The sequence below is a fragment of the Megalobrama amblycephala genome, linkage group LG20, assembly GCF_018812025.1.
Source record: "Megalobrama amblycephala isolate DHTTF-2021 linkage group LG20, ASM1881202v1, whole genome shotgun sequence".
In the NCBI taxonomy this organism is placed as follows: domain Eukaryota; kingdom Metazoa; phylum Chordata; class Actinopteri; order Cypriniformes; family Xenocyprididae; genus Megalobrama; species Megalobrama amblycephala.
Window position 1 is genome coordinate 23,464,764 of NC_063063.1, and position 23,905 is coordinate 23,488,668.

The following is a 23,905-nucleotide window of genomic DNA, read 5'->3' on the forward strand; positions in this document are numbered from 1 at the left end:
CACATGTATTTTTCAATTCCTGGTCAACTTTCAGAATAAAAGGGAGCTCACAATAACTGACATCTCTGATACCTATGATAAATCACTCAGTGTCAGATAGATAGATAGATAGATAGATAGATAGATAGATAGATACTCGACTTTTATGACCATTATGAAAAAAAGTGTTTTAGTTTGTTACGGCGTGTGGTCTACATCAGATTGCACACCACTGCGGTATTTTTAAGGACACTTCTGGCACTCATTCCCAGTCACCTTCACCTGCGTGTAGACACCCCAGCAGGCTCCGCATACATTACAACAGATTATGCGCAACGATACAAACCAATAACTACAGAAATGTAATAAAAAAAGCACATGAAAAATGTCAGAGATGTATCATAAACACTGTAGTTACATTACCTCAGTGTTTCAGAAAAAGTAAGCGTCAGTCACCCTGTGTTTCCATAGGATTCCCCGTTGTGCTGCTAATGATGCCTCTGCTCTGGAGATCTGACTGTACTGCGCTGCACGCACATGCGGTTCCTCAGAACAGACTCAGGTGAAGCCAAGCCACGCCTCTCTGGGTAATATTCATGAGCGGTCACGCCTCCTCTACTTTGTGTCGCAGTGTCACATTTCTTTAATGCATATGTAGGTTTAAAGCAATTTAGATGTATTCCTCTTTTTTTGAGAATGCAATGGACTTGTGCATTTACAGGGAATAGAGGGTTAAATGTGCGACCGTTGTGACACGGATCCAGTCGCTTCATTTGTATTGGTTGCCACCTAGAGGTTAGTATTAAAAATGCAACATGTAGGGGACGCCGGGGCTGGTTGTCACTTGGAAAGTGGGTAAGCTAAACTGTTATTTCAGCAACTATAAGGTTACGAAATTCCATTGACATAAATGCTTGTTTTTTTAGAAATGGTTTCCGAATGTTGGTTTTAAACACCTCTTAAATTAAACTTTTTTTGTGTGTGTAAATTCTGTCTTCCAAAATAAAATTCCAATATCATATTTGTGCTAGGCCTATATCTTCACATAAACAAACAAACACAATAGATCATTTTTAAACAAAAATCTGATATTTTTAAACAAACCAAGCAAGCAATTTTATGTCTAAAAGACGTCTAATAGCCGTCGAAACACAGCGCTGACGTCTAGGCTAAAACGAGGCAAAATTTGGGCAGTCAGTGAAGCTCTAATAGACGTCTAACCATAACCCAAGAGTAGACTAGTCATCAATTAGACCGCTATTGAACGACTATATATTTATGTCTAATAGACAGTGAATATTGTTTTAGGCTAAAACAAGGCTGAATTTGGGCTGTCAGTGAAAATTTAATAGCAGCCTAAATAATAGCCTAATGTAACCACAGCCCAAGAATAGACTGGTCACCAAATATACAGCTAATGAATGACTAGATATATACATGTTATAGACAACCAAAATAATGTCTAAAGGATACTTTTCACTTAAATATAATATAATATATATAATATATATATTTAAACATTTTACAACTTTACAAAAAAAAGTTAAATAAAAAAGGTTAACAATGTTTTTTGGTTGGTTTTATTTCCATAGCATTCTTTAACTCAAACTCTGTTGCCACTGGAAAGTTCGTCTGCCAAATAAGAAAAAAAAAAATGCATGAGAAAAGCATTGTTGACATCAGAGAGTCATTCTCTTTTGTTTGGATGCACACTTGGGCTGGCCAGTATAGTTTTTAGGAATATATGGATATATTTTTCAAAGCAATATAGATTGAGACTACATCATTTAATATAGCCTGATGTCACATTAAAATAATTTATTGAACCAGTTCTTAAAAAAAAGATAAACATTGTGTATCACCATTCAGCCTAAAAACAGAGATAAGTTGACTGGTCAGTGTTTGCACGCACACACATACCTCTAATGACCGAAAACAATGCAGTGTTCTCAAATGCCTCCTTCTGCAGAAGACCACCCCCCTTCATATTGAATTTTGACATGAAGGAATTTTTTAAAACCCTTCAATATAATACAGTTTAAGGTGGTTAACAGTTGCAGACAAAGACTGAAATTTAAAAAATGACCAGTAAAGGAAATCTTTTTTTAAATTTCTGATTTGCGTTGTGACCACATGAAAGTACATTTCTGATCTTTTGCTACGTTATGAACCATCCAGACCTCTCAGGTCATCTGGGGCAGGTCTGCTTTCTATCCCTAGAGTCAAAACTATGGTGAAGCAGCATTCAGTCTTTATGTACCATATCTGGAACTCCCAGAAAACTGCAGGTCTGTTAGCAACTAGAGCTGTAGTCAAGTCCACCTTTGTCGAGTCCAAGACAAGTCCAAGTCCAGGACTAGTCGAGGACCCGCCTAGGAGTCTCCTGCTGTGTGGGCAGTCTTCAAATACATGAGTAGCATTTGCCTTAGCAGTGCAGCACGCTTTCAGAAACCCTCCACCTTGCCCACCTCCAGCTGTATAGATCTGCTACGGGTAATTCTTGTACGCTATATTGTACAGCAGCAGTATTTATATATATATATATATATATATATATATATATATATATATATATATATAGACATCAAATTGATGTCAGTTTTTTTACATCAAATTGATGTCATTTTTTTACATCCACACACTGATGTCCACTTGATGAAAAAAACGTCAAAGAATTGACATCAATTTGATGTCAAATATTTCAAATTGATGTCAATATTTTGACATCAAATTGACATCCGTTTTTTGACATCAAATTGACATCAGTTTTTGACATCAAATTGACGTCAGTTTTTTGACATCAATTTGACGTCCACACACTGATGTCCAATTGATGTCGAAAAAACCCCATCAAATTGACATCAATTTTTTGACAAGGTTTTTTTTTGAGGAGGAGGAGGGAAGAGTCGTGACATCACGGGTTTCCTCGTCCAACACGACGTTTCAATAACTGCAAACGAAATTATTTGACTGCTCTTAATATTAAGGTGTCAATTCCACAGATCCTAATTTGATATCTAATTTTGTCACAGCCTTCGACAAAAACATTTACGCATCTGTGTTTGTTAAACACAATTGCCACAATTTTATAAAGGTTCAAGCTGGACTTCAAAGCCTCCAGGCAGTGATGGATTAACTGTTGAGTTTTATATTCATTTTTGGGAATTAATCAGACAGCCATTGCTTTGTATGTATAATAAATGTATTAATTCAAAGGAAATGATGGCATCCATGTTCCCAAACTGGACAAAGACACTCTTTTGATAGATAATTGGTGTCCAACTACACTTCTGTAGTATCAATTATAAAATTTTACCCTTTGTATTGCTGGTTGCTGAGACATATAGAGATAGAGAAATGAAAATCTTCCTGTTGGCTGATGACATACTCTCTTTTTAAAAGATAAGAGTCAGTTGACCAAGGCTATATATATAATTGAGAAGTTTTCATGTGCTTCTGAATTGAAATTGAATATGTCCAAGTGTGAGATAATGACGGTCTATAAAAATGATGATTCTTCAGTCGATGGTATCTCAGTAAAAGAGACTAGGTATTTAATCTTTATTAAACCTTTTCCTTTATGGGAGGGTTCTTTTGTCCAAAGCAGAAGGATTATCTTGTTTTGTATATCCTTCTCTTTCTCTTTTTGTTAATGACTCTATACTCTATAGAGTTCATATGGAAAAACAAACCTCTTAAGTAAAAAAAAAAAAAAAAACACACAAAAAAACCCCCCTTTCAAATAGGAAAAAAGGTGGACTTGAAGTGTTAGACTTTAGTAATATGTGAACACCTTTTGGATAAATTGGATTTAAAAATGCTTAACAAATCCCAATTCTATGGTTTTTTTTTTTTTAATCCCAAATCATATCTATACAAAAATTGGTGACCTCTTTATTAAATGTGACAGACTGTCTAAATTTCATCAGCAGGCTCTTCTTGCTTGGAAGTTATGTTACACCCAAATTTTTCACCACATAAAACCTTTCTATGGAACAACTCCGATATAATGATTAGGAATAAATCTATTTTTCTACATGGTGGGTTTAACAGGAATATAATTGGAATTATTTTGATTTTTGATAAATCTGGTAATTTTTGAAGAATTTTTGTCAGTTCATACCATTTATAGAATAGCCTACTGCAATACTTAAAGCAGTTCCTTTTGTTCTAACTTAACTAGTAAAATGTCATCTAAGTTTTAATAAGAGTGACACCAAAAAACCTGATTTGATCTTAGATGGAATAAGAATATTTAGCAAAAAAAAAAAATGTAATAAGCATATTCGACAAATTCTTCAGAATAAAAAATATAATGTGCCTAAAGGCACATCTTATTGAGTTTCTGGAAAGAAACCCGGTTTAAGTATTGCATTCCCAATAAGACTATGTTCATTTTAAGATCTTATATCCTATGAATGATATGTGGCAAAATATATGGATGTTGACAGTTCTTGCTCATTTTGTGGGAATAAGGATGAAACACATCCATTTATTTTTTCAATGTGAAAAAACTCAGAATATTTGGAATAGTTTATATCTTCAGGTAAGCACCTTGATTCTTTCAAATCCTTTCAGTCAAAAGATATAATCTGTTAATATAAAGGTACAACTAATACTCCAGTGAATTACATTGTATTTTTTTTATTTTGTTTGGAAAATATTTTATACATAAGCAAAAATTCTCTAACTCGCAGCCTACTTTTTCACATTTCTTAATTGAAATTGATGCATTTCTTAAATCTCTTTGGTTGATTAAAGAAGAAAAGTGACACTCTTGAAATTATGATTTTTTTTGATAATGCCACTGATAATGTATGTTTTTTCTTCATGGTAGATTCGATGTAATTTCATTCCTGTAGTGGATCTGTTCTGTCTTTCCTATCTGTTTGTTTGATGCATTATAATAATAAAAAAAAAAAATAAAATAAAATATTACAGCATGGTATGGAAACCTTAGGGGCCGTTCACATGTTTCGTGAAAAGCATGGAAAGCGCGCCCGTGCCTCTTTCCTGTCCAATCAAAGTCGAAACTTGCACGACTAGTATTGCTCTAAAAATTATACGGCGGGAAGAGAAATCCAAATAATTCCATACATGAGTTGTACAAGGTATCTTTTTAAATACAGATTTCACATGAGAATTTTAACATGCTACCCTCAGGGAAACAATGTAGGGATTTTGATGAATAGAGGATTGCAAAACTGAGATTTAGATTGGTGTAACGTTACTGTAGGTTTTTAACATAATTTAGGTTTGCTTATTTCACAACTTTGTCTGTTGGTTGGAATGTATTGTGTTATGCAAGTCCAATGTTGTGTTCTGGCCATGTTATGGAAGTCCAAGTCAAATTTCCCAGAAATGGGACAATACAGTATATTCAATTATGTTCTTTACTATCAAAGTCCCTTTAAGACAAGTCATTTCACTCGGCGGCCATCTTTGAAACGCCTCTCGGGCATCCTGGGCATCATGCAATCTCTTTGAATGGGGAAACATCAAATTCTCCAAAACTGTTTGCCAACCTTACAATTAAATTTCATATTTGAAATCAACAATGAAATCTAACAACATCCGGCTCATAAATTAGTTTCTAAACGCTCGAATCATGACAAAAAAAACTGTATTTTTCATGCGCGTCTCTTCGGAGGCGTGAGTCTGACTGTTTCTATAGAAACCGGTGATTCTAATGGCCGCTGAAGTGACGCGATGACTTTACCAGTCGGCGATTGGCTCTTATTTAGAAGGCGGGACTTATTCCGCCATATTGCGCATTACACTTTCTCCCATTCAAAACAATACGAGTGACACGTCTTGTGTTATTCTATAGTCTTTGTTACTATGAAGACCTACCAGCGTCAGTTATGTCACTTCACTGTCATTCGCAAATTCTCCCGTGGCCTCATGGAATATTAAAGTGTCCATCTTGTGCACACTTCATAATCTGTCCGAAAGTAGTAGGTCATCCGGGTACTTTTTGCCTACTCTTTTATTAGTACTGTGAATTGAGTCATACTACTCTTGTCACATACAGTTTTTCTCCTACTATGGAGTAGGGAAGTATGTGATTTTGGATGCAGCCTGTGTGTATAAGATATGACGATCATTAATAATAAATGAACACCAATTTGTATACTATGCACAGTATTCATACTGCATGCTGTAGTAGTAGTAAGTTTGGAATTTTAAACAAAGCCTATTTATTTTCTTCCTTTGGAACAGGTGGTTCTAAACCAACCCGTGACAAATCCTCAGCCTAAGCCCAAGATGCAGGCATGCAGTTCAAGATCGGGATTGTGTCTGGGTTAATGGCAACAAGCAATGGCATTGTTCAGTTTTTAGGAGAGAGCCAGTTTGCTCCGGGCCAATGGGCTGGCATTGTGCTTGATGAGCCAATTGGGAAAAATGATGGTACGGAGTCTGGTGTGCGCTATTTTCAGCGTGAAGCATTAAAGGGTATTCTCACACGTTTCTCCAAGCTTTCACTCACTGAAAGTGAGGCAGATGACACAACAACATCTCCTCTGTCTCGTGCTGCGTCACCATCTACCTCTAATGCATCAGTATCGCCTTCCACCAAGAAACCAGTCACACCTACAAAAACAGTTGCACCTGTAAAGAACTACAGGTTACACAGAAAAGAGCTACAGGTTAGCATTGAATTGGGCGGTATGTGAAAAATCCCACTACTTATTCTACACCCCACACTTCACGGTATAACCAACAACAACCTCTTGACTTATGTGATGAAAGCTCAACGCGGTACGCCATCCGTGTCTGGGTTAATGGCAACAAGCCGAGCATTGTTCAGTTTGTAGGAGAGAGCCAGTTTCCTCCGGGCCAACGGTCTGGCATTGTGCTTGATGAGCCAATTGGGAAAAATGATGGTTCGGTCTCTGGTGTGCGTTATTTTCAGTGTGAAGCGTTAAAGGGTATTATCACACGTCCCTCCAGGCTTTCACGCACTGAAGGTGAAGCAGATGACACAATGACATCTCCTCAGTCTCGTGCTGCGTCACCATCTACCTCTAATGCATCAGTATCGGCTTCCAGCAAGAAACCAGCCAGACCCACTAAAACAGCTGCATCTGCCTCAGACCTGGTGCGGTTGAAAAGTGAATTGGTGTCAAATCAAAGAAAGGTGATGGGGAGCTGAAGATCAATGATCGAGTGCTGGTGAGTGTTGTGATGCGCATTATTGTGTGTCAAGTTAGGATAATTTAAGGTTCTCAAGATGGTCAGTCAAAGCATTACTGGCTTCTCCATAATAGTCACTGTAAATTGTTCTGTATTACACTGATTGCATGCGAAGGGCAGCAAGACACAGACACAGATGCACATGTGTCCAAGCAGGATAAAGGTAAAATAAAAATCTAATGCTACTCTTAAATTGTGGATGCCTAGATCAATGACACAGACACAGTTTTAGGTTTGATTTATTTATTTATCTCTTTCAGATCAGTCAGAGCCAAGCACCTGTGCTGTTCAGCCCTCGTACACACATACCGGCTTGGAGCCAGACCCACAAAGTCAGGTAACCGCGAGCTGTGACGGAGTGCGTGTGACCTCCACCTCCTGAGCTGGCCCAACACTACGACCCTGGGTTTTGGCAGCAGAGGTCCTGGTGAAACAAACAGAAATATGTCTGTCAATTGCTGAGATTCATCGCTCACTTCTAGCTATAAACGACATGTTGAAAGAGATAAATAAGAACCTGAAAAGTACATCACATAAATGAAAAATTCACTAAAGCATGCATGTTGTTATTTTTCCTTAATAAATAGCAATACTTGGCAAACATAGGTTCTTCTGGCTGCATCGGAACATCACATGGCACCTAGCTACTCTGCGAAATGTTGTGCAGAACCCCACAGGCAAGGATGATGTCACAGACTTTCTCTGGTGTGTATCCTTAGGCATGCTCTGCTTTTCACATGGATGTCGCTGACATGCACCTACATTTTCAAATAAAAATTACCCCAAGCTTTACTCACCCTCAAGCCATCCTAGGTGTATATGACTTTCTTCTTTCTGATAAACACAATCGGAGAAATATTAATATCCTGACGCATCCAAGCTTTATAATGGCTGTGAGCGAGGATCAACGAGCATGGGCTGAAGAAAGTGCCTTCATCCACATCCATCCATCATACTCCACAGAGCTCCGGTGGGTTAATAAAGGCCTTCTGAAGCAAAGCAATGCATTTTTGTAAAAAAAAAAATCCATATTTAACAAGTTATGAAGTAAAATATCTAGCTTCCGGCAGACCGCCTTACTCTATTGCAGTCAATTTCACTGGTTAAGGTTATGGTGTAGGGTAGGTTTAGGGGTTAGAATCAGTGTTGCCAGATTGGTTGACAATTTCCAGCCTAAAAGCTCATCAAAACATCTAAAACATTAACTGCCAAAATGATGTGAAAGTCCTTATGGTATCAATGTCAAAATTGTGGCTAGTGAAAATGCTGAGCCACAGTAGCTGGTGAGCAGAAAAGTTGTCAAGCCCTGATGACTTTTTTAGTCAAGCATATGTATCCTATTGTACTACAATACAAATTGAAGACTGCTGAATTCTTACTGTTACATAATAAATTCACATTATGAGAATGATTATGCATTAAAGGTGCCCTAGAATGCTTTTTCAAAAGATGTAATATAAGTCTAAGGTGTCCACTGAATGTGTCTGTGAAGTTTCAGCTCAAAATACCCCATAGATTTTTTTAATTAATTTTTTTAACTGCCTATTTTGGGGCATCATTAAATATGCGCCGATTCAGGCTGCTTCCCCTTTAAATCCTCGCGCTACCCGCCCCCCGAGCTCTCAACTATAATACAGTGCATAAACAAAGTTCACACAGCTAATATAACCCTCAAAATGGATCTTTACAAAATGTTCGTCATGCATGCTGCATGCATGCATCTGATCGTGTAAGTATGGTATTTATTTGGATGCTTACATTTGATTCTGAATGAGTTTGAGGCTATGCTCCGTGGCTAAAGCTAACATTAAACACTGTTGGAGAGATTTATAAAGAATGAAGTTGTTTATGAATTATACAGACTGCAAGTGTTTAAAAATGAAAATAGCGATGGCTCTTGTCTCCGTGAATACAGTAAGAAACGATGGGAACTTTAACCACATTTAACAGTACATTAGCAACATGCTAACGAAACATTTAGAAAGACAATTTACAAATATCACTAAAAATATCATGATATCATGAATCATGTCAGTTATTGCTCCATCTGCCATTTTTTGCTATTGACCTTGCTTGCTTACCTAGTCTGATGATTCGGCTGTGCACAGATCCAGACGTTAATACTGCCTGCCCTTGTCTAATGCTTCTGGCTTGTCTAATGCCTTGAACATGGACTGACATATGCAAAAGTTGGGGTCGCACATATTAATGATCCCGACTGTTACGTAACAGTCGGTGTTATGTTGAGATTCGCCTGTTCTTCTGAGGTCTTTTAAACAAATGAGATTTACATAAGAAGGAGAAAACAATGGAGTTTGAGACTCACTGTATGTCATTTCCATGTACTGAACTCTTGTTATTCAACTATGCCAAGATAAATTCAATTTTCAATTCTATGGCACCTTTAATATACAATCTAAATTTAAATTGGTTTGTTTAGACCTCCATGAGACCTAAGCTTTAGTTGCCTCTTGCTCACGTGTCCATACAAGAAGAAAATGTGCCCTCTATCAGGCTTTTAGAGCTTGGGAAAGGTGCATTCACATATTTCCTTCATAATTATGCTACAAACTTTACTGCAAGTCAGAATAATGTACAATTTAAATGACCATGGCAACATATAGTGTGCCATATTCTCATAATGTCTGTCTGTGCGTATGTACGTGCACAGATGGCAGCTGGAGTGATGGGGAGGAGGAGGAGGAGGAGGGAAAAGTCGTGACGTCACGGGCTTCCTCGTCCAACACATGACATGTTTCGATACAACTGTGAAACCTAGAAACGTTTTCAGCGTTTGTTTTGATCATCAGGTGACTGCAGCTTTGACACCAGCTCCACATGGTAAGTATCTAACAGCCTAAAGAATCGACTGATATTATTGTGTTCTTAATGAAAATAAAACTGGTTAAGTGTGTCTGTCTGCGGGCTGTGACTTGGTACACGTCGCATTGCTTGATATGAAAGCGGATAGCCTGCTAGCGATCTTAACTTAGAACAGGATTAGTAGTTTAAAGGGTTATTTTAGGTTCAAAGTGTCACGTCGCAGATCAAATTCATAGTTTGATGAGATATGCGTGATTTTCCTTTAGCTATTAAAATTCACACCGTCTCGGCTCAGCGTGGTGAATTACTATGAGTAAAGTCGCTAATGTGAGCGGCTAGCATAGATCTACTAGTGATACATTTGATAATTATGCCAATGAGAATGTACGAATATATCAATTAACACGAAAACATTCGATTATGGAATGTGTTCTGAACAATTGTGTTCTGAAATATTAAATGTTATATCGAATCACAATCGTCGAGTTAAAGCAGTCAGCATTTTCATTTCCCATTTAACGGCTCTGTGTTTCGTGTTTTGATTCGGTCACTGTATTGGATATACTTATGGATATTTATTATTTATTTACAGGTGTCAGGAGCCTGATAGTGTGATCTTTTAATAGATTTTCATAGGTATTTTTCATAATAAGGAAGGAGTAGGTGTTTGGGTATAAGTTGCATTTATATTTAATCTAATTGTAACTCTATAATTATCATAATGTAAAAAATACTAAAACACATTTTAAAAAATGGTGATGAAAGATAAACTGAAAAGAGATATTGTGAAACAAGAAAAGGATGTAACAATAGGAACAATGACTGTGAATTCAGATTGCGTCATTCTACTCAGTTATAGATTGACATGATAAAAATGTGTAAAATGTATTTTTATACATATATGGAAATATTCTGAAGGGGTTGTCTTACCCCTATACTTCTCCACTTCAAAATATTTCCTGCCTCCATTTTTAAATGATTTATTGTGCCCACAAATTAATAAATATGCATCACTTTTTGGGTTTTGTAAGATGTCTTACTCAACCCTGGCCATTTTAACTTGGCTACGGAAATTAACATCTTTGTGCTGACTGAATACAACAATTCTTATACAGAAAGAGTTCTCTACATAGTAAATGTGTGACTGTTTGTTTTATGCAGGTGTCAAAGCATTTGTGTAGAAAGGGTGTGAATGTTTCGGTCAAATAAAAGATTCTTCTGTCTGTACGTGAGAATAGTTCCCACGCATCCTGTTGCTCTGGAGAACAGACACAGGTGGGCAGCCTGTCACTGTAACGCAGCTTAGCACTTGCTTCATGGCACTTGATCTCTTGTTGGATCAAAGATTGCTGAACTGGGAAGCAGCCACCTATCCTTTAGAGATGAGATGAGATGAGAATTACTGCGTGTAATGCGATCCAGTGAGGTGCGTTTTGCTTCACTGCTTAGATCAGATGAAAATCAGACTGGGAGTAACAAGTTCCCGTTTTTGTTTAGGGTAGTTTAACTGCACAGAACTGTTATTCATTGTTCTCTCAAAGAGCTGGGGGGCAAGGTTATTTTAATGTTGCTTTAACTGTAAGAACGGGCGCTTTCAAAGAAGTCCAGGACTTGTGTGAGCTTGCACAGCATATGAATATCAGGTGTGCAGCCTACCAGCAGCCAGAAAGCATTTTAATTTGCTTTTTGATATGCCTTGTGTCCCAAGGTTAGGTTAGGGATATTTGCGAAAGGTTGTCACGGATGTCTGGCGTTAAAGCAAAAAGGGATTCTCTGTGCATAAGGAAATTCACATGACTCTGGCACAATAAAGTCCTCTCCACCCTATTGGAAACTGTTCAATATTTGATAGCAAACACAGGCCTCAGCCTACACTAATTGTGCTCAGGTTACATCTCTCATTCACCCCTGAGAAATCTCTGGACTGAATAACAGTGTTTGTTATTGTCATCTTTGAAGCTGGGATGAGATCATCCAGCTCATTAAAATCTAAGGTTCATGTGCAGTTACACTTCACACACAGTGGGATTTATTGTGATTTTTTTTTTTCTTCCTGTTAGAAGAAATCGTTTTACAGGCACAATATGGAGGTGTGACTGAAAGTACTGAAGAACCTCTCACATGACACTCTGTGAAGAAGTCCAGGCTGTTTTTGTTATTATGGATATGGAAAATTGGCTGCTTTCATCCCAAATTCCCCATAACACTCTCCATGGAAACATAACTGAAGCCATTTTTAAGAGATATTTTTATAGTGATATTTTCCCATTCATTTTTAATTTGAGAATGCATACAAAAATAACCACAATTTGCATGGCTAACCTTGTAAAAGCTGTGATTAAGTATCTTTGGTGATGTTGTTAAGATGTCTGTTCTGTTTTTCTCCCAGCTTTCCCCCAGTATTTTAGCTCAGGTTTCTGTTTTTCCAGATTCACATCAAACAAAGTGCTGAATCATTAAAACGAACCCAAAGCCACTTGATAATGTAGTACAGATGCTCAGTTTTCTCATTGGCTTGGCCATTGTCCAATTACACTCTCTGAATCTAATTCAAGTAATGGTAATTTCTAGGGATGTGCACAAATAGTCGAATATTCGTTCTGTAATTAATATTCGAAAAATAAAAATACTATTCAAATTTTACTATGTTGCTTTGCTGGCCGTAAATGCAGTGAATCCATGATAAATCCTAAGCACTAAAACTCGCAGTTATGACTAAATGCACCGGGTGGCGCTGTGGAGCGTGTTTAACAAGTTTATTTTATTTGATCGTCACATAATGTTGTCGTCTGCCTCGCAAAGTTTGGAATTACTTAGATGAAAATGATATACAAAATGGAATTACTTTTGATCAAATTAATTAATGAAACCGAGTTATCATAATATCAACACCATAATGAGAAAGCACATAAAATCTAAATACCCGTCGAGTGAGGAAAGACAGCTGTCCATCACTGCATTCACGACAGGTAAGCGCAGCTGTAAGATCCCGAGTGAGCAAAGTTGATAACTTATCTGATAGCAAAATGGTTTTGAGATATATGCTTCCTTTAAGTTTTGTCGAGGGAGATATATTTACGAACAGAAAACAAAGTGCTAACAGTTACTGTTAGAAACTTAGCTTAGCACACAGTTATGTAGGCTATTATTATCTTTGTCTCTGCAACGTCTGTCAGCACGGCTCGTTTTCTGACCCGAACATGTGGATATTATTGTTTTTCTCAACATGAACATGTGGAACAATATAAACACGATAACCATATACTGACTCGAGTGTATTATGTAACGTTACGTTTGTTACAATAACTGGCGCTGTCTGCTTTATTAGTATTTTTCCCGCTCGCGCTGCTTGATATTAAATGCTTTTGTTCTTAATACTTTCTGTTTACACATATTATTTAATGCTTTGAAAGGTGCTAAAGAGGATGTTTTGTTTTATACATTTTTGCAATATTACTTGAAACTGTCTTTACTAACTGATAAAAGACTATTTATTAGGTGCTCTGAAAGTAATAATATTAATATACATCATCTGTGCACGAGGTAGGGCCTTAAAAACATCAGCCAATCGTTTACGCGATCATCGCGTAAACGATTGGCCCTCTGGCTTGTCAATCACTGCCGTGACGTTCCTTTTGAGAGAGGAGCGCAGCTGCGCTCTCCAGTAACTTTCCACACTACAGGCGCCGCATGCAATGTTTTTGTCAGGAGACAGGAGTAACAACTGCAGATTATGAGTTACCTGCGGTGAGTCCAACATAATGAATCCAAAAAACACGACACAGCGAATGCCGGTGGTAAACACTCGTGTTCCAGTACGAGTGTTTACGAGTTTTGGGAGGCGTTCCTTTGAAATGTGTTGTGAAGGAGGGGGGGTTGTTCTTACGCATGCGCTCATTTCAAAAACTCAGTAACAAGTCTTTGGATTCTCAGTCGACGAAAAAATCCTCTCTATCACCTTTAATATATAATGTAAGCTTGTTGTGTATATTGCCTAATCGTAAGCTTGTTCAGAAATGGTTAAAAAATATTGATGAATATAAAACAATAACATCTTTCTTGTTTAACCTCATTTAAATAAACGAATATTCGAATATTCGTTTTTTATGAACCCAAGTATTCGGATACAATATTTTGGAAAAATGCCCATCCCTTGTAATTTCTAGACTAAAAACAGCCGACAGACATTACCCAGCCTAATATTGGTTTTTTTTTACAGAATAATAGACTGCATGGTTTGTGTTGGTGTTTGTCTGTTTGCAGGGGCGGATAGAGCGATGACCCCACCCTGCTCGGCCTGTGGGACATGTAGAGTGCTGCGTGGACGAGAAGAGCGGAGAGAAGTAGCAAAGGATGGGAAGGAGGGTATGGGGCCTCTGCCAGGGCGCCTCAACAGCTGTGCTCTATGGCTCCCTGGCACTGTTCGTCTCCATTCTCCACAACGTCTTCTTACTGTATTACGTGGAGACCTTTGTGTCTGTTTACAAGATCGACAAGTTATCGTTTTGGGTGGGAGAGGTAGGTTTATTATATAGTATCTGTCAATTATTTAAGATTCTTGAATTAGTAGAATTAAAAATATTTGCACAAATTCTCTTGATAATTCAAATAAATGCTATAATTCATTCATTCAAATAAATGTAATTTTACCGTCCTGCTATATCTCTGTGTCTGATTTAAAGTGAGCAGAATGCTAGATCTAATGAGTCGTAACTGATGATAATATCAGATGATTAGGGGTGTAACGATACGCTCAGGTCACGATACGATACGTATCTCGATACGGAGTTCACGATACGATACGTATCACGATATTTTGAACAAAATGAAACTGAAATTCAAACAAGATTTATTAAAAAAACATGAACAAATTTCAATAATTTTCCTTGTTGTACATACAAGATCACATTTCAATAAAATAAATAAATATAAAATTTTAATAAAAACCTTCTGTATTCAAATTAACAGCTGAATAGGGCTGTCTGTCACTGAAAAAATTTTTTAAATTTAACATGAACTTAGAATTATGAATAGGGGCCGTTCACATATCGCGTCTAAAAACGCGTGGAAGGCGCGGCCGCACCGCTTCTCCTTCTTTCCAAAGCGCTTGCGCTCCCGTGGCGTCGGTCGTTGCTATGCAACCATGAACTGAGCTCTCCAAGAGGATCAGGATGTTTCTGCAAAGGATAAATGATTTCTAGCCCTTGCATTAGTTTTACTACGAGATATATTGATGGAGATAAGATATAAAAACCACCATGTACAGCTATGATCAGCTGTTCGGCTGAGCTTTTGATGTTTTGTTACGGAAAGGCCATAGCTGATCGGTTGATTCTTGTCACACGACCTGCGGTGCGCTTGCGGCATTCTGAGAAGTTGAGAATTGCATGCGCGTCGCGACCGCGTTGATCCCATTATGAGCGCGCTTGCCGCGCGGCTACATTTGAAAATAATAACTGACTTGCACGCGGAAAAGACGCAATATGTGAACGGCCCCACAGAACTTCTTAAAGCAAAGCATCGCAAGCGTCTTTTGCTTTTCTGTGAGCACAGCTGTTCCTGTGCACTGCGGTGAAAGAAAGCCACGACTTTTCTCACGCGACCATGCAAGAGACTGACATGAGAAACGTTTAAACCTGCTTGCAAGATTCAATGTGTGCCCGAAACACTTACTGAACTAGAGAGCTGATTGAGACACACCATCTACGATAAATCGTTACACCCCTAATACTTATAGTAATTTAAAAATGTGGTAGCATTGGATCTGGACAGGAAGGATAACTCTGGGAGTTGGAAGGGGTGTGTCGCGATTCTGCCTTCTCACATCGCGATACAGGTTCGTGGACCTGCGTATCGCGATTTCGGTTTCATATCGCATATCGTTACAGCCCTACAGATGATTATATGCTTCCGGTTAAATATTGGGCTGTGAACATCAATGACAGCTTTAACTTGTCAGTGCTGGCAAATGACCGTGGTATAAGCTAGATAATCCACAGCTAGCTGTGCATTAAACAATTTGAATGCGCTCCACGTCATGCATTAAAATCGTTTAATGCACATCAAGCCATGGATTATCCCTTACATAAACGCTGTTCATTTGAACTTTCTATTAGCAGCACAACTATTTTCGACCTTGATAATAATAAGAAATGTCACTTGAGCACCAAATCAGCATATTAAAATGATTTCTGAAGGATCATGTGAAACTGAAAACTGGAGTAATGATGTTGAAAATCACAGGAGCTATCACAGGAATGAATTACATTTTAAAATAGAAAACAGTTGGTGAGCATAAGAGACTTCTTTTAAAAACATTTTTAAAAAATCTTACTGACCCCAAACTTTTAAACTCTAGTGTATATTATAATTATTTGGAATAATTTTCAATTATTTGTATAAAAAGCATTTAATTATTCATAAGTCATAAGCCTTTGACATAATATATATGTTAATTCTACTTTACATAGTTTAATCTGAATCTTTATTTGTACACTGAATATGAAAAAAAGTCATTTTTTGTTTTGTTCATTTTGTTGTTGTTTTTTCCATAGACTGTGTTTCTGATATGGAACAGCCTGAACGACCCTCTTTTTGGCTGGCTGAGTGACCGTTCATTCCTGAGCTCTCCTCAGTAAGATTATTCACTCACTTCGAACTGGAAAACCACAGTTCGATAGGACAAGTAATCTAATTAATCTCACTCTTTGTTTGATTGCTCAGGTCTGGGTCCCAGATCACATCCCCTGAGGTGGTTTTAAAGCGTCTACAGGCACTCTCCCGTAGCGGGCCTCTCTTTGCCCTCTCGTTCCTGGCCTTCTGGGTGTCCTGGACCTGGCCTGGACTGCAGTTCCTCATCTGCCTGTGCCTTTACGATGGCTTCCTCACAGTGGTCGACCTCAACCACAACGCCCTCCTGGCTGATCTGGCCGTGTCTGCACATGACCGCACACGCCTCAACTTCCACAGTTCCTTGTTTAGTGCATTGGGCTCACTGTCTGTTTTCCTCTCTTACTGCTTCTGGAACAAGGAAGACTTTTACTCCTTCAGGCTCTTCTGTGTGACTCTAGCCACTGTCTCAATGCTAGGCTTTTTCATTGTTTCACGTCTCCTGCGGCACCGGTTTGAGAATGAAGTCCATCCACGCAAGAACGAGAGCCAAGCACTCACTGAGTAAGAGAATTATTGTTTTTCAGTGCTAAATATTACTTGTCGTTTAGCAGTTACTTTTCATCCAAAGCAATTTACACCACACTAATTGAAGAGCCGGTCCCCGTGGAGCAACCTGGGGTTAACTGCCTCGCTCAAGGGAGGGAGGTTGATAGCACTGGATATTAACATGCAGCATTTGTGTTACCAGCTCCTTAAAGGAATATTTGACCCAAAAATGATCATTTTTGGCATCATTTACTCACCCACAAATTTTTCCAACCTGTATTATTTTCTTTGATGAAACATAAAAGGAGTTATTTGACAGAATATCAAAACTTAGAGTTGCTGGACTACAAACTGGACTACAATTTACAACCCTGTGAAATGCTAACATTGAAACAAAGTTTATAGATAGCTTAGCTGTAGGCTATTTGGTTGCAGGTTGATGTAGAGAGTTTTATTAAAATGATGCTCATTGCATCTTTTTATAATATGTATTTGTTTTATCGTATAATTTTCACTAACTTTTTTTCTCTTTGTTTCCTCCCGTTGGATTGCCCATCCTCCTTTATGTTCTTATAGACTGAGTGTCGGTCAAGCTCCTTTTACCTCACCTGAGCAGCCAGTCACTCTTGGAGAATATCTAAAGCAGCTGTCACGCCACAAGAATTTTATGTGGTTTGCCTCCATGAACCTTGTACAGGTAAATGTAAACACATAAGACACAAAGTTAAAGTGGTATTGTCTATAATCCTCCAATTAGAGAACTTATTATATATATTTTCCTCTACCCCACCATCTGCAGGTATTCCACTGCCATTTCAACAGCAATTTCTTTCCACTGTTTTTGGAGCACCTCCTGTCAGACCGTATCTCTGCCTCCACCGGTTCCTTCCTGCTGGGTAAGAGAGAAAGAAATCATTCACATGGCCACAGCACATCAACAATGCTGGCTATGTAAACCTGCTTGTGGGAACCTGTTGTGAGGTTATGATTTCCCATATATACATATTTGAGGATATACATATATGTCTGTGTGTGTGTATTTTTATTATGCTAATTCTGTATTTCCTGTGACACAGGGTTTTCTTACATTGCACCTCATCTGAACAATCTCTACTTCTTAACGCTGTGCCAAAGACTGGGTGTGTACCAGGTTGTCCGCGGGCTCTTCCTCCTGAAGCTGGGCCTCAGCATAGCCATGCTTCTAGCCGGGGCGGACCAGGTGTACCTGCTCTGCATCTTTATTGCTAGGTGAGAAATGAGCCCTTCCATTGTCAGAAATTCAAATTGTTCAAAATGTTTTGGTTAACAGGTTAAAACAAAAACTATTAACTGTCAGTCCCCATTTTTGAGCATAGACCTGAAAATGACTTTTTCAACTTAAATTGTTATAATTCTTGAATACTTTGGAGCACATAATTAAATTTGGTCTTTTTAGTTAAGTTTGGTCTTTAGGAGACACTTGGCAGATTATTGTAGAAGTTAGATGAAATTATGAAAATTTATAGAAGTTTAAGTTTAGAAAATGCAAAAGGTTTTATATAAAATATTTATTTTACAAAACATGTTCAACTGTAAAACTGCAAGAAAATGAAAGCCAAAAATCTGAATAAGTTGTGTTCCAAATTTTACGTTGATATTTCAAAAAATGAGCTTTGATTTTGTTTGGGCGCAGTGCCAAACCTTTCTACTATATGACATCCAGGCTTCATTGGTGACTATATAAGGATGCTTCCATTTCCATATATGCTTAATCTATATGAGTAATCTGAACCATATATTTCCATAATTTTCATTCAATTTATAAAGCAGACATCATATTCAGAAGTAGTATGTGCAGTATGGCAGTATTTGATTTGAATTAAACCTCTGACAAACACGTAATAGGCATTTTGAAAGAACATGTGCATTATAGCTTTCCGCAGAATCACAAATGGAGAATGTTTTTTCTTTATATTTAAAACATTTTCAGACCCTTTTTTCTCAAAAAATACAATAAATGTTATCTTTTGAAGTCTTGGCATGAAAAAAAAAGGTTTCTACCAATTTTCATGATTTTTTTCATATGCATCGCTATTTCAAAATAAAGGTCTGAACACACCTTAATGAGACTGAAAATATTCTCTGTAATAATTCCTCTGTTATTTGTATCGAAAATCAGTTACAAATATGAAAACTAGCATCTGTAAGCTTTCAAAGGATATATAGTTTGTCAATATTAATTTAGGTTTAGTCTAAGATATTATTGTTTTAAATGTATAATGGCAAACGTCCCACCGGTGGGACGGTGACAGATAAAGGTGAGCAGGTGTGCTTTTGTTTGCAAGATTTGACACAGAGATCTTATATTTATGCTAACAGTCCAAGGACATGCGCTGAGAGAAAACATGTGTGCACTCTGTATTGTTATTGTGAACTATATGACATTGCAAAACAGGGAAAATAGTTAGAATTATGATTAAAGTTATCTTTCTAAATTGTTTTTATTTATTTATTTTTTTTATAAAATGTCCTTAAATATTTTAGTAGAAATAACAAATGAAAACAATTTAGCTGATAATAATGTTCAAAATGACAGGCCATACCTTTTTAAAAAGTATAAATATTTATTAATTTAAAAAAGTATTAGCTATAGTATTTAAGTAAAATCTGTTCATTATTATGATAACGTTCATTTATTTTTTTTTGCTATTCTTTATCTTTGACAAAAAAACAAACATTTTCACAATTTATTAAGTTTACAACATGAACTCTGTTTGATTAATAAAAAGATGCACATTAGCCTCTGAGAACAGATTCAAATAATCTTTTATCAACATTGTCTTTTATCTATTTTTATTATTTTATTGTGTTGTTTGAATCTCTCCGTAGTAATCGTGTCTTCACCGAGGGCACTTGTAAACTTCTGAACCTGGTGATCACAGACCTAGTGGATGAGGACTTTGTGTTGAACCACCGGCAACAAGCAGCTTCTGCCCTGCTCTTTGGTATGGTTGCCTTGGTAACCAAGCCTGGTCAGACCTTTGCCCCTCTTGTTGGTACCTGGCTGCTGTGTCTCTACACAGGTATGAATGCACTGACTAAACCTGCATTGCAAGTAACAATCACATTTAAAGGTGATCGAGAGGATTTTTTCGTCGACTGAGAATCCAAAGACTGTTACTGAGTTTTTGAAATGAGCGCATGCGTAAGAACAGCCCCCCTCCTTCAAAGGAACGCCTCCCAAAACTCGTTCACGAGTATTGGAACACGAGTGTTTACCACCGGCATTCGCTGTGTCGTGTTAGTGGATTCATTATGTCGGACTCATTGCAGGTAACTCATAATCTGCAGTTGTTATTCCTGTCTCCTGACAAAAACATTGCATGCAGCGCCTGTGGAGTGTGGAAAGTTACTGGAGCGCGCAGCTGCGCTCGTCTCTCACAAGGAACGTCATGGCAGTGATTGACAAGCCAGAGGGCCAATCCGCGCACGTCTCTTACAATGAACGTCACGGCAGTGATTGACAAGCCAGAGGGCCAGAGATTGGCTAATGTTTTTAAGGCCCTACCTCGTGCACAGATGATGTATATTACTTTCAGTGCACCTAATAAATAGTCTTTTATCAGTTAGTAAAGACAGTTTCAAGTAATATTGCAAAAATGTATAAAACAAAACATCCTCTTTAGCACCTTTAATAATTCACATTTAATCATTTAGCAGACGCTTATATCTAAAGTGACTTACAAATTAGGGAAAACAAGCACATTCTTCATACTGGAGCCAACAACAAAGAATCTCTCTCCTGCATTTGACCCAATTCATTTTAAATGACATGGCAAAATATTGGCAAAATAGTGGCTCACCAAGGTTGCATTTATTTGATCAAAAATACAGTAGAAACATCAAAATAACATTTCTTTTTTAATAGATTTTATAATGTAGTTTATTCCAAACCTGTAAGATCTTCGTTCATCTTCGGAACACAATTTAAGATATTTTTTGATGAAATCCGAAAGCTTTCTGGTCTCCGATAGACTGCAACATTATTACCACTTTCAAGGCCCAGAAAGGTAGTAAAGACATCATTAAAATAGTCCATGTGACTACAGTGGTTCAACCTTAATGTTATGAAGCGACGAGAATACTTTTTGTGCACAAAAAACAAACAAAAATAATGGCTTTATTCAACAATTTCTTCTCTTCCATGTCAGTCTCCTACGCTGATCACGTAGTAAACACAGAGCAGCGCTTCTAGGTTCTTCGTCAGAACACTGGCTCAGTATTGATTGTAGTCACATGGACTATTTTAACAATGTCTTTACTACCTTTCTGGCCTTGAAAGTGGTAATAACATTGCAGTCTATCGGAGGTCAGAAAGCTTTCGGTTTTCATCAAAAATATCTTAATTTGTGTTCCGAAGATGAATGAAGATCTTATGGGTTTGGAACGACATGAGGGTGAGTAATTAATGAAAGAATTTGCATTTTTGTGTGAACTAACCCTTTAATATTTTTGTGGAAACCATAATAACATTTTTTCAGGGTTCTTTGATTCATCGTTCCTCCTATCTTTTTCCAGGATATGACATCTTCGAGAGGAACTCAGCGGCAGAAGCACCGATTGCAGCTCCTGCGGTTCCTGTGCCACTGCGTCAGGGTTGCTTTTACCTGCTGGTGTTTGTGCCCATTTCCTGTGCCCTTCTGCAGCTGCTGGCATGGTCTCGCTTCACTCTGCATGGGCGAAGGCTACAAAACATCAAGTCCCTAAGGCAAGGTGCCCAACACAGCCACCTCATTGATGTCAAGGCTATCTAATACTCCTGTAGGGAGGGGAAAAGGAAGGAGAGATGAGTCGTGGACATTCCCCAAGTCCAGGCATGCTGCCAACAGACACTGAATGGAGAATGGTGACGCCAAATACTGCAAAAGACACTTGAGAGAGAATGTATGGTCCCATCTTATTGAAACCTGCCTTAATTTACTATGTTTCCTAACTATTGAGTATTTATATTGAGTATGTGACCAAATATGAAAGAACAGTTCAAACAATCTTGTGATTTGGGACCATATTGAACAGTACTGCCACCCAAACTGTTTGTTTCTGAAGTTTCAATGTATAGTTATATGGGTTGATAATCAAGCCAAATCTAATCACATCTCCCTTAACTGTATGTTTTAACTATATGTAAAAAACCCACACTGTGTTCTGAGAAAGGGCATGTTTACAGTAAGTGTTCAGCAGCATTCCAGGGATACATGGAATTGCATGGATATCTGTGGTGTTTGTAATACTTTCAGGACTTATACATTGTCTTTGTAATTCAGCCAGCTGTTGAAGTTGTTTTGTGGCTTGTAACATCTGTTTTATATGACTTTTCGAAATTCATTCAGTTGCTCTCAATGATGATCATTACTGAAAAAGTATATATTATAGTTCACATGAACGTAAATACAAACTGTGTGTTGTGCTAGCATGTATAACTTATTTTTGTACAAAATGTCCAAATTCACTTTATTTTAGTGTTTAGAGGCAGAGTTGTCAATTTGACTGATGAAATTTAAGTAATTTCTTGGCCAGTTTGACGTTAAAATTAAAAAGTTACAGAAATAGTTTTGTATAATGGTTTTCCAAATTACAATTTTTATTGGCAAATTTATATTCTTAACTTTTAGTAAAGATACCATTCTTGACACATTTGTGAAATTGGATTTCACTATTTCAACTGTATGATTGTTGCAATAAATAAATAAATAAACAAGGAGACACATCTTACTATTTTTTGTATTTTAGGCCGTGGTGGTTACATTTTCTGTTTGTCAACTACTGGTTGGTGCACAATGGGCACATCTGATATTTTAGTCTTATTTTATGGTTATTTATTCTAGGAAACATTTGGAAAATGTTCAAACATTTACACAGATGAGCTATGGATTATTAGGATATATGAGTTCTTTTAGTGCTTTTGCCCATTGTTCAAATAATTTTGCTTGCAAAATAAAAGTTGTTTCATAACAGTAATGTCTCTGTGATGTTCTCGTTTTTGTTAGCTACTGATTCAGCATTGACCCATGTTCTACTTGGTACGTGCATTTTGGCACTGTAGCATAAATCTTGGTATATTTCCCATAAATATAGGCCTAAATAAATATACACCTAGTGTATGAAGCCTATATAAATACCAGAATCATACACCAAAATGAGGCTAGGTAGGTGCAGGTTTCAAATTACTTTTGTATAATTGGTTCCCATGAGGACACAAAAGATGCGTACAGAAAAGATGCCTCAGCTTTCTTTCTCTTCGTCTAGAAGACTGAGATATAGCATAGTTAATTGCAAATTGTGAGTATGTTGATCACATTTGTAATAACATGTAGCCTACAGTACGAAGTGCTCGTCCCCTCAAAAACACTTGGATATTTTGAATGTGACTTTTATTTCCTGTACTGTGTACGTCACCTGTCGGATGTTTGAGTAGTTTCCTATGTGGGAAGGACTGGATTATGTCAGCGAATTTAACAACTTCATGTCATTACAGCTCGAGTAAGAAATCCCCGTAATCCCCCCTCTCACCATTCCCTGAACTGATCATGTTTTTGGCTATGACGAAGCTCCTCTTAAAAGGGCAACAACTGTTGTAACCTAGTCAATGAAACCTATTCAATCAGCGTAATGGGAATGTAGAGCTGGGTATAGGTTGAAAATTCCGATCCTTTCTGTGATAATTAAGGTCTCTCGAGAATAAAATCAGCCGTCTCGGTGTCAGCAAACT

The 23,905-nt window shown here is 37.5% G+C and overlaps 2 protein-coding genes and 1 long non-coding RNA gene across 3 annotated transcripts in view; 2 read left to right on the forward strand and 1 right to left on the reverse strand.

Annotated features, from left to right (window-relative positions):
- Positions 1-539, reverse strand: part of sema4gb (sema domain, immunoglobulin domain (Ig), transmembrane domain (TM) and short cytoplasmic domain, (semaphorin) 4Gb) — a 34,839-nt gene extending 34,300 nt beyond the window's left edge. Inside the window, 1 exon segment of the mRNA XM_048171671.1 lies at positions 403-539. The gene's annotated coding sequence lies outside the window, so the exon portion shown is untranslated.
- Positions 540-704: 165 nt separating this feature from the next.
- LOC125256033 lies at positions 705-7,730 on the forward strand. The gene is made up of 3 exons (XR_007182036.1): positions 705-834; positions 6,202-7,155; positions 7,437-7,730. It is a non-coding gene; the product is annotated as an uncharacterized LOC125256033 (long non-coding RNA).
- A 2,123-nt stretch (positions 7,731-9,853) lies between these two features.
- On the forward strand, positions 9,854-23,154 carry mfsd13a (major facilitator superfamily domain containing 13A). Its single transcript, XM_048171672.1, has 9 exons — positions 9,854-10,017; positions 14,263-14,517; positions 16,554-16,633; positions 16,723-17,172; positions 17,734-17,854; positions 17,957-18,053; positions 18,234-18,405; positions 20,026-20,219; positions 21,715-23,154. The coding sequence occupies exons 2-9, from the start codon at positions 14,353-14,355 to the stop codon at positions 21,948-21,950; spliced, it is 1,515 nt and encodes a 504-aa protein (XP_048027629.1). The 5' UTR covers positions 9,854-10,017; positions 14,263-14,352; the 3' UTR covers positions 21,951-23,154.
- The last annotated feature ends 751 nt before the right edge of the window (positions 23,155-23,905 follow it).